The sequence below is a fragment of the Cupressus sempervirens genome, chromosome 6 (genome assembly GCF_028749045.1).
Source record: "Cupressus sempervirens isolate cs-2001-9-10 chromosome 6, ASM2874904v1, whole genome shotgun sequence".
NCBI classification, from domain to species: domain Eukaryota; kingdom Viridiplantae; phylum Streptophyta; class Pinopsida; order Cupressales; family Cupressaceae; genus Cupressus; species Cupressus sempervirens.
Genome location: NC_143123.1, coordinates 258,030,635 through 258,048,826, shown reverse-complemented (window position 1 = coordinate 258,048,826; position 18,192 = coordinate 258,030,635). Strand labels below are relative to the sequence as shown.

The 18,192-nt window shown below is 37.0% G+C and overlaps 1 protein-coding gene across 1 annotated transcript in view; it reads left to right on the top strand.

Moving 5' to 3' along the window:
• The first annotated feature begins 366 nt into the window (after nucleotides 1–366).
• LOC149552227 (ABC transporter C family member 8-like) overlaps nucleotides 367–18,192 on the top strand; it is a 36,813-nt gene continuing 18,987 nt past the window's right edge. The window contains exons 1-3 of the mRNA XM_089787749.1: nucleotides 367–553; nucleotides 1,235–3,246; nucleotides 3,356–3,676. Of these exons, the coding sequence (XP_089643875.1) occupies nucleotides 532–553; nucleotides 1,235–3,246; nucleotides 3,356–3,676 (2,355 nt within the window). The 5' untranslated portion in view covers nucleotides 367–531. The remainder of the gene's footprint in view (nucleotides 554–1,234; nucleotides 3,247–3,355; nucleotides 3,677–18,192) is intronic.

Sequence of the window (18,192 nt, the reverse complement as noted above, 5' to 3'; positions counted from 1 at the left end):
GTAATAAATTAATTTGTAACTTTGTCGGGTTCTTTGGTTTATTCATGAAGTTAAAAAGTTCATACTAAATCTATTAAGAATCCAGCCTTCCCTGAATGCAAAATTCCGATAATCTAAAAAAAAAAAATGCCCCTTGGCCTTCACTAAATTCAGCCTAAATTAATCCTCAATTAAAAAAATTGTTGCATCGCTGTAGAACTGTATGTTTTTGTCTGGATCCAATTGAAAATTATTTATGCCATTTTTATTGTATTACTCCAGGATTATTAGATGAATTGTATTTGTCCAGGTTCGTAGGGAGTAATGTGGATCCAAGGCTTAACCAACACCTCTCAAATGATTCTTTTGCTCTTGACTAAAGCCTTTAAATATACAGTCAACATCTCAACTTCAGTTCCTTCTGTTTTGAACTTAGATACCCATTAGCCGTCCGTGTCTATAGTTAGCAGAGTACACAGAGACTTTGCTATGAGCTTTTAATACAAGTCATGAAGTTCTTTGCAGGCAGAGGGGCCAGGTAGATCGTAGGAAATGGCGTGGGACGTGTTGGAAGGTATGTGGAAACTCTTTAACTTGGCTGACGGGAACATCATGTTATTGATTATTGGGGCAACTTGGCTCTGTAGATTTCCTTCTCTCTGGCTTGTAGCCGGTTGAGAGTACTTTTACAAAGTATTTACTTAAAGAAAAGCTTTTTCACAGTAAGGAGGAGGCTTTCTGTGAGTATGATAGAAAGCATGAAGAAAGCATGAGATCTCAAAACAAAAAAGTATTTACACCATGATAAGAGCATTCGTATTCCAGACTTCTGTCATATTTGATTTGGATTTGAATTTGAATGCGGGTTTGATATTTGACTCTCTGTACGGAAGATTATTTGCTTGGGGATTCTATGTTAACTTTCCACATTAGACTTATCTTCAGGAAAGTTTGTAGATTTCCTATTGATGAGATGTTAATTCAAATATATATATGGCTGATATTAAATATAAGATCTTGAATATTACATGGACTTTAGAAAATTCGACTGTATATGTTTCTGAATTGAAATTTTAGATCAGTCAGTAATTTGAAAAGATAGTGATTAAAATCGATTTTAGAAACCATATTTTGAATACTATATTCACTACGAAAAGCTAATACCGAACGCTGTCAAATCATTTGCACTGACATCATATAAACGTTATGTCAGATTTGGCTTTTGCTTGACTGGTTATATTTTTGACAAATGCAGGAGCAGTCTCACAGTTTCATGGTGCTAGTTTTCGTTGTGGAGATAACTGCAGTAACAGCTGGGATTTACAGACAGACGATCTTCAATTGTCTAAAGCATTCCCACAGAATCTATTCGCCACTGCATGCAATCTTTTGCTTATGTTAATTTTCCTGGTCACCCTTATTATTTGTCAGAGAAGCCGTTCTTCTTATATGCATTATAGTAGATCAGGTGTACATAAAATCACTACTTTGCTTTCACTCATTATTGGCCTAGCAAACATAGGGTTCGGCTTATGGATGATGTTGATATATCAAACAAACACTGAGCAAAAACCGGTTCTTTACTGCATTCAAGGATTAACATGGATTGTAGTAGCGATTTCCTTAAAGCTTAATCTCAAAAAACCACCAGCCTTAGTTGCCATTACCTGGTGGATCATTGAATTCATTTTAGGAATAGTAATAATGTTCAAATCTATATCAAACATCTTTGAAACTCACTCCTTCTCCCCAAACAGAATTCTAGATATAACAACATCTGCAACCTGCTTTCTTCTTTTCTACTGTTGTATCAGAATCATTAGACACTGGACTTTGTCTAGCCCAGTGGATTTGACTGAGCCCCTGCTCCAGGCAACTAAATTAGAGGAAACCAAACTCAAAGTCACCCCTCTATATAAAGCTAGCATTTTTAGTCGTATGACTTTCGGATGGCTCAATCCTTTGCTAAACCTTGGTCATTCAAAACCATTGGAGATCGGGGATATTCCACATTTAGTCCCTGAAGATGAGGCATCCACAGCTGAAAGAGTATTTGCAGAAGCATGGGAACATCAAAGTGAACAAGATCCACTAAACAGACCGGCAGTTTTTAGAGCACTATCAAAATGCTATTGGAAGGATATGCTAGTCACAGGAATCTTCGCATTTCTGAGATCAATTGCAACGGTTTCAGCTCCCCTATTTCTCCGGTCCTTTGTACAATTTGCCGGTGGGAAACAGAGGTTCAGATGCGAAGGATTAATTCTAGTGGGTGGTTTGTTTGCAGTGAAGATTATTGAATCCTTTTCTCAGAGGCAATGGTACTTCAATTCCAGAAGATCTGGTATGCAAATGCGTTCTGCATTGATGGCAGCTGTGTATAAGAAGCAACTCCGGCTATCAAACTTGGCAAGGCGAAGGCACGCTGCTGGTGAAATTGTAAACTACATAGCTGTAGATGCATACCGATTTGGAGAGTTTCCGTGGTGGTTACATTGGAGTTGGACTGTTCCATTTCAAATATTGGTGGCCATTGGCATACTTTTTGCTACAGTTGGATTGGCAACCATTCCAGGCTTGGTCATCATTGTTCTCACTATAATTCTTAACAAGCCACTTGCAAAATCTCTTCAGAAATGTCAATCTGAGTTCATGGCTGCTCAAGACGAAAGGCTCAGAGCAACTTCTGAGATCCTTAATAGTATGAAAATAATCAAATTACAAGCTTGGGAAGATAAATTCAAGGGGTTGATTGACAGTCTCCGAGCTTCTGAGTTTAAATGGTTATCATCATCTCAGATCAATAGGACGTATGGCACCATAATCTACTGGATGTCACCAATTATTATTTCATCAATAGTTTTTGCAGCCTGTGCTGTCATAGGAAACCCACCATTAACTGCAAGTACTATATTTACAGTTCTTGCAACATTCCGTATCCTTCAAGAGCCAGTAAGAATGTTACCAGATGTCCTGGCCATTTTGATTCAAGTTAAGGTTTCCTTAGATCGTCTTGACAAATTTTTACAAGATGATGAGCTGAAACCAGATGTGCTTTTGAGGAAATCATTAGATGCATCACAATGTGTGATTAAAATTCATTCTGGTATTTTCAGCTGGGATCCAGAATCTACAAGTACAACATTAAAAGGAATTAATCTGGAAATTAAAAATAGAGAAAAGATAGCACTTTGTGGATCAGTAGGATCAGGAAAATCTGCTCTGTTGCATACCATTCTTGGAGAAATTCCAAAAGTTTCAGGAGTGGTACGTTAAATATGTGTGTTGTACGTAAAATTTCACTATTTTGTAAGTCTTGCTTTGTCATGTTCAAAATTTTGAATAGCTCAAAAAGGTTTCCTGTATTTGTATACAGGTTGAACTATATGGAAACATTGCGTATGTAGCTCAAACAGCTTGGATTCAGGGTGGGACTGTCAGAGAAAACATACTTTTTGGGAAATCAATGGAGAAAGAACGGTATGAAAATGCAATAAAAGCCTGTGCGTTAGACAAGGATATAGCGAATTTCTCCCACGAAGATATGACTGAGATAGGGGAGAGAGGATTGAATATGAGTGGAGGACAGAAACAAAGGATTCAGCTTGCCAGAGCAGTGTATAATGATGCTGATCTTTATCTACTTGATGACCCTTTCAGTGCACTGGATGCTCATACAGCTGCCACTCTATTTAATGTAAGATATCTTTCTGCTTATTTTCTGTCTTGAAGTTTCATGAGAATTTTTCCGAGGAAAAAATATAAGTAATGCAATAGATGTCAAAGATCAACTTAAGTAAATTGTTTTGGTTCCAATGCTTGTATTCGAGAATATGCCTATAGATTCTTGAAGTAAAAAGATGGTCCACTGTATTTTCATACATTGAGTAAAAAGTAGCAAAAGATAATTGGATATCAATAGTGAATACGGTGAGACACAGAGTAGCATTATAGATCTTAATTTTAATTTTTGTGGCATAAGAGTCAAGAATTGAAAGGTATCCATTAAATCAGAATATAAATATTATCTCATGTCCTGTGATGAATTAATATAAATATTATTTCACCTCTTTTGATGAATTCATATAAATATTATCTCACCTCTTTTGATGAATTAGGATCTTGCAATTGTACAAGAATTCACTTCTAATAAACTCATTTAGAACCATTGAGGTATATCAGAATGCTATGTATTTTAATGTTATGTATCATTAAATCTAGTTATTTTATTTTATAGTACATTATGTTTCAACGACAGTTCCAAGGTTTGCTCCACATTCTGCTCTGATGCATCCCTCGCTGCTGCTCCTACTAAAGCTTTGTCCTCTGGCCTGGGGGGCATTTCTGCTCTGCCTTTACAACACTCTGTCCGCTGTCCTGGCAGCTGCCCTTGCAGAGTTTCTTTGGCCGGGAAACATAAAGATAGTATTGCCTGGACTGATGTCTGATAGTGTAAAAAGAACTCTCATCCTTCGTCTCTTGCGGTGTGAGTTTTGGCCCTATCTGGTGGGCAAAAAGTCTATGTGCTTTGTTTCTTAAATAATTCTTCTTGTCAGCACCTTTTGTGACAACATAGTGTTGTCAATGGCCTGTTAATCTGTTTGTGGACCTTGTTTTCTTTGTAATGGATCAGCATCCTTGTTTTGACAGCTGTTAGTATCAAAATCAACAGTATAACACTGTAGCACAAAATATGATGGTGTAGACTTCAATTTTTTTTAATTGGTAACAAAAGTATTTTATTAATCATCAAAGAGTTGCATATAATTGATAGAGTGATAGAGTTACATAGTGACCAAAATAGATTCCCCAAAAGATGCTATCCCCACACTGTCCAGACATTACATACATTGGGTTGATAAAAAACATGGCACCTGAACCCCAGGCCAAAAATAGGTCCATGAACACCAAAAAAAACAGAGAGAGAGAAAAACCCAACATCAGCAGAAACAACCCACAACCTGTTCCCGGGTAAAATTCGGGATACACTCCTCACCATATGGACCAACCTCTGAAGCCCAGCTCCTCAATTCAACAGCACCACCACAGCCACGAATCAACCACACCACCCCTGCCACCAGACTAGGGCCACGTACCGCTCTCCTCACGACCCCTTTTCTAAGGAAGCTGGCAACGCACCAACGGACGCCCACCCTCATCAATTGGGGCCTGTGATCAAATTGGAGTAACCTTCTTTCGGCATTTGCCATCCAAATCTGCCATTCGAGTGCACTTCCATGTCTACAAGCATTCCAAAAGCAGAAAATAACCTTTCTCTGCCACAGGAAGAGGCACTCCCACTGTGTTGGCTGATGACCAAATCAGCAAAGGCTAGAGTTTGCCACCACCAGCACCTATGAGCCGCCATGGGCCATGACCCATGTGCAGCCTGACACCAACCTCGGTTCTGTTCACCACATCTTCCAAACCCACAGCTCATTTGGGTTCGCAAAAGGCCTGTGCTACACGAGTGACCTCTTCTCTCTTCCAATCATTAGATCTAATGCGAGAAATAGGGACAAAATCTCTAGATTGGACCGAGGAAGCCAATCATGGATCAAATATTCATCCCAAACAAATTCGAAAACCGTCCTCCCAAAAAGCATCTTCATCGAATCTGAAAACATTGTCGTCTTTTTACAGTGATCGTCCTTATGAACGATGGGGTTTGGCCTACAATTTGCAAGGAGAAATTGGGTTCCATCGAACACCCCAACTTCCACCAGTCCTCACCCAACTTTCACAAGGATCAATAGTACTGGCAGAAACAAAATAACAAGGCCATTGTAAACTGCTATCGAAGCCTCTAGAGCAGAGTGCACTTAAATGAGTGTGCCATCATTACAATTGCTCCTAATTACCCACGACGACCAAAATCATACAGGCCGATCTTTACACATGCCACATCATGAATACTACTGCCTCTTGAACTCTTGGTATTTGGTCTTTGATTGTTGTCATTGATGTCACTAATGATTGTTGTCATTGATGTCACTAATGAGCATATGGTATGGCTAACATCATGTAATTATCTTATTTGACATCATTCAATATTGTTCAAAACATATTCAAGACAAATACTTAAATGTTATACAATTAACATTTAATGTTCACATTGTTTTTAAAAACGGATATAAAAAAAATAGTTTTGGTCTATTAAAAAGTCAACAAGTTTTTTTATCAAAAAGACCCCAACTATCATACCTTTTTGAAAAGGTCTCAGAGTTAGCTAAAATGGGTCTTTGATAGTTTTTGCATAACACATGTACAGAAAGAGAAAAAATTTGTTTATCAGAAACAGGGACCAAATTGTTATGACAATTTTGGCAGTTTTGAGCAATTTTGGTCTAATGGAAGTTTGGGGTATGTAACTGTCTCCAAAATTTTGACTTACTTAGTTTATAAATAAAGAATACATTCCTCTAAAACATCCAATAGGTGATTTTGATAAAAGTTACAGAATTGGTGTGGAATTCTTTGTAGACTGAATCGTTGCAGGCAAATTTTTAACAACAAAGAAGAGGGTAATGATTTATATTTCTATTTTCATATTTGTGATTTGATTTTCATATCTTACTTATCTTGTTAATGGTTATAAAGTTCCTAATACTTTACCTACAGATCCTAATGAAAAGAGGAAGTATGAAACTAATATGAAAGCTAAATTTGCTATACTTAACAATTTATCTAATGATGTTTTTGTTAAAGTAATGCATTGCAGTTCTTCTAAAGAAGTATGGGACAAATTTTTAAAAACATATCATGGTAATGATAGAGTTAAAGAAGCCAAGATACAACATTTGAAATCAAGATTTGAAGACATTAAGATGGGTAATGATGAAAAGGTAGAAGACTATCTCCTTAAGATAGATGAAACTATAAATGGCATAAGAGGACTTGGTGAAAAAATTGATGATATTGATGTTGCAACGAAAGTTTTGAGATCTCTTCATGATAAATTTGATTCTAAGATATGTTATATAGAAGAAACTAGAGATATTAACAAGTATACAATGGAAGATATTCATGGAGCACTTGTAGCTTATGAAATGAGAAAGTTTGGCAAGCAGGAATCCACAAGCTAAGAAGCAGCATTCAAGGTGGAAAAGAAAGTGAAGCAAGTCTCTTTAGAATCAGAAGATCTTCATGTTCTTGAAGCGCATTTATGTTGGTAAACAAATTTGTCACAGTAGAATTTGCCCAACAGAGTGTGTGGCAAACCGTTCACAACAATTGGATACGCCCTTGGTATGCGGCCTTCCTCTGCGTTTAGAGGGGCAGATCACTTGTATGATATGGATTTTGAAAAAGATTTTCAAATAAAGAATCTAAAACTTTAAAGATCAGGAGAAAGTTGTTCAGGATGAATGCACCACACGCCTTCACAACCTTCTTCGGTAAACAAGATTGATAACAACGGTGATCAAGAACTACGCTTGAAGGCAACCAGTATTACCAAGTACATTCATTATCATTCATAAACACTCGCATAGCACCATGAGAATGTCTACTACTGCATATAACAATTTTGATTTTAAAATAAGAAACCCAAAGCACATCTCATTTCATTTCCTTGCACCAAGAAAGCAATAGAGATTTTGCAATTTCAGAGATAAAAAGTGTACATACTTTCCAAAATTTATCCCTCAATCAAAATTTCAGTATAGTGTTCTCTTATTTTTAAAATCAAAAAGTCCCTTTACAAAGCCAAAAGGTGTCCTTATATAGACACAGAGGTTAATAACTACCTCTTCGTGGTTAATAACCACCTCCAAAATATGTAATTTTGGAAGGTTAATTAACCTCAAGAAAACTAACCTATGCAAGGAAACTTGCAAAAACTAAACTTTAGCTAGAGTTCCTAAAGATGTTTACATATACAATCACTGATTCTTCTAGCTACTAACTCTATCTACTCAGACACAATTGATCTATCCCGGAAAGCCCTGTAAGCATCTAGGATGATCATCATTGATTCATAGTTCACAATGAACACATTTTCCATCCTGAGTTTGGCTGTGAAGTATCTATCTTGAATTTCTTCTGACTCTTGTCGATAGGCTGAAATGTTACAATCTCCCAGAGTGACTGCAACCAGGCTAAGCTTCATCATAGTTTTAGCATCTGATACACAGTTCTCTATTTCTGAATGAATCTGAGCACTGAAGGAATCAAGGAGAAATTGATAATCAATATGCTAAAGGTCACTTACTGGTGCCCCACCTACTATAGTAGAGATTAATTCATCTATACCTTTTTTTTTCAGCTGCTCCAAAGAAGCTATTAGCTTTTTGAACTCGGTGATCCCTTTGCATCACCTTCCAACCAACACTTTTACTCTAGATACGTGTTTGGTTGTCACTTGGATCAGCAATAAATTTCTCAAGAAGTAGGGTGCTCATATCTAACTTGGCCATTTCTTTTGATTCATCAGCTACTTTTTGCTAGTTGGATTTATGTTCCTTGCTATTTTCTAGCTCTTTAGAAATTTCTTGTATTTGTGCGATGGCTTTCACATATATCTCTTTCACTCCAGTTATAAGTTTTGAAGCATCTTCTATCATCCTGTTTATCCAAGCTTCGATCATCATACTATGTGACTTGTGTTTGTCGATTCTTTCAACAACAGTATGATCTAAAATACTATCAGGGCCTGCTAAAACCGACGGAGTGACCACAGCTTGGGCATTAGAAGGATTGATGATTGAATTAATATAAGATACCAGCATCTAAACTTGTTCCTTGAGTTGCTCCTTGGCTCTTTTTTCTTCCTTCGTCCTTTGCAACATCTGAGCAGCAATCACTTCAAAATTTTGAAACTCTCTTTCTGCATTAGAAGGACCAAGATCAACCTTTTCTAGAATGAAATCTGATTTAGATGCTTCATCAACACTCTTTTCAATTATAGGCTTGGCTAATTCCACACACAAGTTGCCTAAAGTTTCATCAATAGCTAACTTGGACATCACCTTGGTCCTTTTCACCTTAGGAGGCTTCTAAAGAATACTAGAGATCACATCAAATGGAGGTGGGATCATTTGAACAACTTTCTTCCTCTTCTGAAGACTGTTTTGGAACCATGAATGCGTAATTTTTGAAGCTTGTACATCACTTGTTACATTTTCAGCAATCATCATTAAGTCTTTTGAATTAGACGATGGGTTATCTAACTGCGTGATGTCTATTAATGTCATATCAGGAGGAGAGAGACTCAAATGAGGAATCACTACATCATGAGGGGATGTAATAGAGACATGTGATTCAACAATTTGAGGAGTTCTTTGGTCTTTTTCATTGGATTCATTCCCTTCTTGATTCATTCTACCTTTCATTCTTGTCCTTTTTCTTTTGACTGTAAACTTATCTGGCTAATTCAGATCTTCATCTTGACCTTGAGCACCTATATCTAATTGTTGTGTCTTATCACTAGAAGTTGCTTCTATTGCCATCCGAGATGATTCTCCTATATTATTTCTCCTCTCTTTATTTTGAAATTCGCCAGTTGCTTTTTTGGCTTTGACTTTACTAATCCAGTCTCTTGTCCTTTTAAGAACATAGGAAGTCCTCTCCTTCAAGATTTTTAACTCTGGAATTGACCAATCAATAGGAGGGAGATTTAGCAATTCAATTTTCTCATAATAGTAAGGATCAACCAAAGAAACCTCATCGTCATCTACACCTATCACATCAATGTCCAACTTGAAGTCTATCACCTATCGTATTGTAAGCCGCATCCAATCTCTCTTCCTAACTTCAAAATCATTTTCACAATCCTCCCAAAAGTCTTCTAGAGCCGGGAAGTGACCAAGACTGGGATTTAACTTTAACTCATTCACTGCATAGCCCTTACTATCATAAGGGAAACGCATCGTGTATGGATGCAAATTTATTCTGGCAATAGATCTTTCAATGTTCTTAGCATCTGATGCAATATCACAACCATAATATCCGATGCCGATAGGAAAAGCTATTTCATCTATCCTCTTGTTCCTGCAAAGTTTATTGATTTGACTAATTTGCCTGCACATTTCAATTAAGACCAGTTTATCATCAACAAATCTAGGTAGCATCAGCGGACACCCATCATAGGCAGCTAACCTGATATAAGTAAACTTTGGGAATTGTATGAAAACACTTCCATATTTTTGTACTTTCATCACTACTTCTGGTGAAATTTTGAGTCCGATGTTCCCTTGAATTTCCCTTACAGTTAGCATTGTGAATGCATCATTCACTCTTCTAAAATGGTGCAGACCATTATCATATTGAATTTGAGGAAGATGATTATAAATGATGGTCATATCATCATAAACACCCTACCGGTTAAGTCCTAGCCAACTTTTGGTGCTTGTAATAGCATAGAAAATATATGAAGTCATATAAAAGTAGTCATTTTCTTGAAGTCCCATGAGTTGTCTATGCAGTGAGTCACTGATAATTTCATCCCAATCAATATATTGTTTTCCTTCATAGACCATATTGATAAATAGGAACATCCAACCTTCGAACTCATGCGAATCCATAAGACCAACGATCTTGGTCAATAGAGTTACCATGTTTGCCATGTCTTCTTTTAATGACAATTTGTGAATGGATTTGCCTAATTGAGATTTTCCTCTTCTTGGTTGCAAGAACCATGACCTCGCCACAATATTTAAACATTTGGTTTGATTTGCAGTAAAATACTCCTTGGCAATTCTCAGATTGATGATGGCATATTGCATCCTAGTAGGCAATCGAAAAATAGTAGAAATAGAGGCAGGATCTAGGCGAACAATTACTTCATTGTTCGGTGAAATAACATCTCTAGTGTTGGGATGATAAGCCTTCATGCACTCCAATACTAAGTCTAGGCACTCTATCGAAATGAGATGTTTGCCTGCTCGAGCCAAGCCACTTTCTAATATCTTTCCAGCTAATGGAGTCCTTTCTTCATTCATAAGAGATGACCAAAAATTCGGAGGCAAACGCTTCCTAAAATGGTATCACCGATATCTGGAAGCATACTTCTTAAAATAGGAGTATAATCTGGCCTTTGATACTTGTACCTCATGATTGATTATCAATCTTCTAGATATCTTCAACCTCGTACTGCACTCTTTATTCTCGGCTTCAAAGTAACAAACCAACCATTCAATCGAAAAGATTTGCCAACATTACATTTGACCAAAGGTCACCATGTTTTATATTAAACATTCACATGAATTGGGTCATGTCCAGCCTATCATTTACTCATGGATCCGCATAACATTAATGATGCCCCAGTAGGTTGCCGATTGCCAAAGAAAATAATGATGCTGGCCTAAATTTGAATGACTTAATGAGTGAAGCTTCCAAAGCTATGAGCATTTCATTTCATCGACCATTTCGCTAATACTCTACATGCTTTTTTTACATTCACCACCTTTCTATTTAGGCATTATGTCAAACAAGTCAAGAGCGATCTCAGGTATTGTCTACATCCTCTGCAACTTGTCCATGAATTTGGAAATGAACAATTGGAATCTTATTCGATTCAAGGTTGTCGTATTTTTGGACAAAACTACTTCTTTACTCAAATAGATTCCTTTTCCAATGCATCTTTTAGCATTCTTACTTCTTCAAATATTCAGGCTAGTTATAGGCCAGAATCTCCATGTAGATTGTAGATTGCCCATGCTCACATCAAAACTCAGACCACATCACCATGATTGTAGTGCAAGCTCACATCTTCTTGCGTAAACTAGAAACACAATACAAATCAGAGTTTGATGCAAAGTCACTACTCTGTATAGGCCACAGCTCTTAGAAAAGCCAATTTGACCAGGATAGTGTGTGATAGTGTTCATGATATCACCATGGTGGTATTCCCTGCAGTGTTGGTGTGTGTGTGTGTGTGTGTGTGTGTGTGTGTGTGTGTGTTGTTGTTTATTCACAAGTTATATAGATGTGTGCCACATAATTCAACTTCCTAGCATGGATAGCTTGTCTATGAATTCTGCAATAATATATAGGTATGACTTCGCCTTCTCAAAACAAAAACTTCTCGTACATCAACCTATGTATCACTGTATCTAGTCCATATTCTACTTCAAGAAGACCTGCTATGAGCTATTTTTCTGACAGTGCTTTGACCTCCAATAATTCATCATTAGCCGAAAGTTTGAGCCTCTCAAGATATGAGAACCAAAATTCAAAAACTAAAATGTTGTAGGCACGATTTGATTTGATATTCAATTAGATTCTTCTAATCTAAAACGTAAGTGATGTTGGCCAAATAACGGGTCTTGTGCAACTCCTAATGAAGCACTAAATGATTAGAGTCAAACAACTTCCATAGAAATCTCGTTTCTATTTACAGTGCTGAGCAGAACTATTGGTAATATATTGAATGAGGTGGCGTGAGGTTGTTCAATAAACTGCACTTTTATTGATTCTTTAAAAACGTTTTTATCCTGCACATTGTAGAATGAGATTTGCAGTTCTATGACACGATGTAGAAGCTATGATCAAGGCAAGAAACTCTCTAGCATATTTCTTTTCTCCATCTTCTATCCGGCTATTGCATTATTAACCAATGTTGCATATGTCACTTTAACAAGTTAATAACTATCTTATAGAGGTTAATGAAAACATGTTTTTGAACGTTATCATTAACTTTTTGAGAGGTTAATGAAAACGTGTTTTTGATGGCTATGATTAACCTTTTGGGAGGTTAAGAAAAACATGTTTTTGGTGACTATCATTAACCTTTTGGGAGGTTAAGAAAAACATGTTTTTGGTGACTATCATTAACCTTTTTGGGAGGTTAAGAAAAATATGTTTATGGTAGCTATCATTAACCTTTAATAACTTGAGACTCAAAAGTCAAATTTTAAAAATTTTGAGTGTTGTGCGAAGCCAAGGAATGAGCCAGAGACATGAAGATTTAGAAGCTCACAAAAATTTAGAGCTAAAATGATCAATTTAAAGCTTAAAACTAGGCAAGTTTCAAAAATTAATTACAGCTTATAAAATTGAAACAATTTTATAGCCGGGCAACAGCTAGCTCTAACTGGGGACAAGGACTAACAAGGATGAAGCTTGAATCCAAAATGAATAAAATAATGCCTTATCCATTGGGCTATAAAATAGAGTCATCTGAGGGACCAATTTACAAAAGAGGGGACAAACACCAAAAACGAGACAACGGAAAGGAAAAACTAAAGCAACACAAACTGACAGGAGCACACCAAAAATGGGACAACTTATATACAAAAAGGTGTACAAACACCTTTTACTAATGATAATGCTTTAGGTGTTTCCCATTATAAGGTAAGGGCAACTTGGTACCACTTAGGTATGACAAAATAAAAGAATTATTTCCGCATACCTCTTTAATCTTGAAAGGGCCTCTCCATAAAGAGTCAAATTTTCCATGTAAGCCCTTTGGTTCTCGACGTTTATCCCAAAGCAAGACAAGATCACCTTCTTGAAACACCCTCTGCTTAGTCCCCTTGTCAAATAATTTCTTAACACAAGATTGATGTTCCCGAATTCTATCTACAACCACCTCTCTCTCTTCTTACAACTTTGTCAAATACAACATTCGTCTTTCAAGAGCATCTTTAAATTCATGATTCTCAATAGCATTATGTAATTTCAATGTGGATAGTTCCAAAGGAAGAGGAAGAGCTAGCTCAGTTCCATACAGGATCTCAAAGGGGGATAATTCTATTGCTCTCTTTTTAGTAGTAGGATCTGCCCACAGTGCATCGTACAAGTGCTTGTGCCAGGACCTCTGATTAACATCTATCAATTTTCGCATAATGGTCATAATATTTTTATTGCTTGATTCTGCCTGACCATTTCCTTGTGCGAAATAATCAGAGGAATGAGAGAGAATAATCCCATATTGATAGAAGAAGGATGATATCTCTTGAGAGGAGAAGTTGGTAGCATTATCAGTAACAATTTTGTTCGGAACACCAAACCTCACCAAAATGTTTTGCTTGATAAAATTGCACACCACTTTTGAAGTTGTTTTCTTGATTGGGATCGCTTCCACCCACTTGGTAAAATAGTCGGTCGCCATCAAAATCTGTGTGTGTCTAGTAGTGGATGAAGGATGAATAGGACCTATGAAGTCCAAACCCCATTGTTGAAAGGGTTCTTCGATTAGTACTGGCTTCAAGGGCAGTGCTGCTAATTGGACTCTTCCTTTGAAATATTGGCAAGAGTCACACTTCTTGACCCATTCTTCTGCATCCTTGAACATCCTAGGCCAATAAAAACAATTTCTTAGGATTTTGTAAGCTGTTACCGATGCTGAGTAATGACCTCCACATGCTTCATTATGGAACAATTGAAGCAACTCCTTTCTTTGTTTGGAATCTACACACCTCAGAAAGGTACTATCTATCCCTTTCTTGTACAAAGCGTCACCCCAGAGAATATACTTCACGGATTTCAATTTCAAGGTCCTCTTCTCTTTAGGTGATAAATGAGCAAGACATTCTCCATATGTCAGAAAATAGGCAATTTTTGAAAACCAGTCATCAACATTGCTAATGAATAAAACTAAAGGTATTTCTTCCTCCATTTCTTCTTCACCTTTAGAAGATCCTTCTGCAATTGCCTTACACAAACCTTTTCCTCTGACAAGATTTGTAGGTTTAATATCAAGATCTTATTCTTGTACTTTAGCTATCTAGGAGGCCCTTTTGTTCACACCGATCTCTTGTTGTGTCAGAAGTGTCTTCACTGCCGAATCAGGAACAAATACCTTGGAGTGAGAGTTTAGGATGTAGAACCCAAATTGTTTCACTGCTCTAACCAAAGCATATGCGTTCTTCTCAATCAAAGAATATTTCAATTCATGTTTCTTAAGAGGGATGCTCATGAATGCTATCAAGGCCTCGGTATTGTCTTTTTTGGGTTGTGTAAGTATAGCAGATAAAGTGTTCTCAGATGCATAGCAATACAAATGAAAATCTTTAGAAAAATCTGGATAAGAAAGGGTAGGAGCATTAGCAATCGTAGATTTGAATTGTTCAAAAGAAGCTTTAGCTTCCTTTGTCCACTTAAATTTTGTATTCCACAATTGATTTTGTAATCTCAGAGAAGTCTGTACGAACCTCCTTATGAAGTTTATCTGCCCAAAGAAAGACCTAACTCCTGGTTTACTCATGGGAAGTGACAACTGTTGGATAGCTTTCACCTGTTCAAGATCTATTTGAATGCCCTATTTAGAGACAATATGCCCCAGTAGTTTACCTTATGTCACCCCAAATATAGACTTTTTAGGATTTAGTGAGATGCCTTGAGTTTGACATCAATGTAAGATGGCTTCTAGATGATGCACATGATCTCTTCTCTGTTTTGAAAACATTGTAAGATCATCGTGGTACATCACAATAATCTTATTCTTGAAATCCTCGAATGAATGATCCATGGCCCGTTGAAAGGTGGCTCCAGCATTTATCAAACCAAAAGGCATTCGATTGTAGGAAAATGTGCCCCATGGAGTGGTAAAAGTTGTTTTATGTTGGTCTTCCGGTGTGATAGTGATCTAATTATAACTAGAGAAGCCATCTAGCATTGACATGAGTTTTGAGCTAGATACCAACTGCAGAATATGATCCATGACAAGGAGCCCATAATTATCCTTAAGTGACGCCTGATTCAAATTGCGGAAGTCAACACATATTCTTATATCACCATTCTTCTTCCTGACAGGAATGATATTAGCTACCCATGTTGAGTGGTGAATGGGATAGATAATCTTTTCTTTAAGCATCTTATCAACCTCATTGAAAATAGCATCAGCTACCTTGGGATTAAATTGCCTTTGCTTTTGTCGGAAGGGAGTTGAACCAGGTTTCAAAGGAATTTGATGTTTAAACTTTCCCTTCATGAATTATTTTAGATCTTCATAACCCCAAGCGAAAATATTTTGGTAGGCTTTCAACAATTTCATGAATTCCTCTTTCTCTTGAGATGTCAAATCTTTCCCTATTAGGACCATCTTTGGATTTTCCTTAGAACCAATATTTACTTTCTCATAACCTGAACAATTAGAAGGTTTAGTGTCTTCAACTTTCTCTTTCCTTTTGTCTTCTTTATCAAAAAGACTCTCTAGGGTGACTAATCCTCTCGAAATAACATTACCTTTCAATTGAATTACCTCAGGATCATCTCCATGTTTTCCATTATGATTATGCGATCCTTCAAATTTCAAGTCTAAAAATGGAGGCCTTCCCTCGATAAATGCAATTATTTGCCCATCATCATCAAAAACTTGCCAGTGTCAATCATTATCAGGCACACTAGATCTATGAATCATCTCTACTATGTAAACATCTCTATTGAACTCAGGGTGAGGAATAAGTAGAGATGTAGAGGCTGCAAGACAATCTAGTTTAGAATTTTGTTCACGAGGGATAGCATATAAAGAAAAAGCATTGAAATGCTCAATCTCATCCCACACTCTATTTCTATATGCTTTCAGTTTGGCATTCTTTGTTTGATATTGTCTCTGCACTTGGTTGACAATTAATTATGCATCTCTTGATACATTGAGTTGCTTGATTCCCTTTTCTTTTGCATACTTGAGACCAAGTAGAAGGGCTTCATATTCCACGATATTATTGGTGGTTTCAAAAGATAACTTATAAGCTTTTGGAAATTTCTCTCCTTTTGGTGATATTAACACTATCCCATCACTTGAACCAGAAGAAGAAGAACTTCCATCAAACTCCATTGACCATAACTCATTGGTTATATCAGGCATGAGAGGCTCAGTAACATCTTCTTCAATGGGCGTCATCATATTTGTTCCATGCCCAGTATCAACATACAATATTTCAACTCTTGGATCATCTGATTTCAAGATCGTATATTTAGCTTTAGGTTCAGGATTAAGCTTAACCTTTTTATTTACAATCGGGATAAGGGCATGAGACATGTCCATCTTGATTTCACCACCAAGATCTTTGCAAAAACTTCTGCTCAAAAACATCCCATAACTGGCAGGAATATCAACAACCAGGATGTTCAGTTTTAACTTCTTCTCAAGATGTGCTGCAAGTGCTACTTGAGCATCTTTCAACTGGCCAACCAGCGGGACTTGTTTTGCCTCCATAGAATACACTTTTCCAGAAGGTTTATTCAAAGAGAGACCCAAGGCATGTGCTACCTTTGAAGGCATAACATTATCGGATGCGCCAGAATCAATGATACAATTACTTAACTGACATCCAGCTATATAAAGAGAAACATAGAAAGGCTCAGGTTTGTTTGACAAAGACGTTGCAACAAAAGATTCTTTCTCAGTCATGGGCCCTTCCAAATTATCTTCTGCTTCCAGAGAAACTCATGATTCATGGGTGATAGTGATTTTAGGTGATCCTTCTCCTTTACTAACACATTGAATCAACTTTTCTAATTAATGAGGGTTAGCCTTTAGGTAGTCCAACTGAGAAATTTGTACTTTGGTCTTCTTACAGTGATCAATAAAATCAAAAGAGTCTTTAATGATGGGAGGGGTTTTACCCTTATCGGTCTCCTTCGCTTGTGAAGGCTCTTCTGGAGTATGCTTGCGAGATAGAATCCTCTTACCAACCTCATCAGAATCTTTTTCCTTTGCTTGTTTACTCCACTTTTCTTCTAATCTCTGTCTCCAACTTGGTGTAGCCACATTGCAAGAATGATTGTTAATGTCTTTGGCTTTGTCGTCATCAGATTCATATTCTAGAAAGTTAATAGAAGAGGTCCCAACAGTAGGTTCTGTTACATCTTCAGGAGCCACATATTCTTCTATCTTTTCTGCCGTCAAATGCATTTGCATGAATCTAGCCATCTCGGGACAGTTTGCACCATCATGATCTATTGTTAGGTGAAAATCACATATAGTAGCCTATTTTCCAGATGATGAGGGATATTTGATGGCTAATCTTGGTGTTGATTGGGGTAGCCATTTAGTTTGTTTGTTTTGCTGATATGGCATATAATTCCTCCTTGGAATATCTTGATACAAAGGTGGAGGATTATAGGGCAACTGCTTTTTGAGTTGTAGTATATCATTAGCCAATTTTTGATATAAAGGATTAGTGCTAACGATAGGAGATTGTTGAACTTTTCCCTTTCGTAGATCGTGACTCCATTTTCCTGAACTAGGCAAGTCATCTTCCACCTCGATAGCCAAAGTTTGCATAGCCGCTAGATTAGGAGGTCTTGCCCTTCGTATTTGAAAGC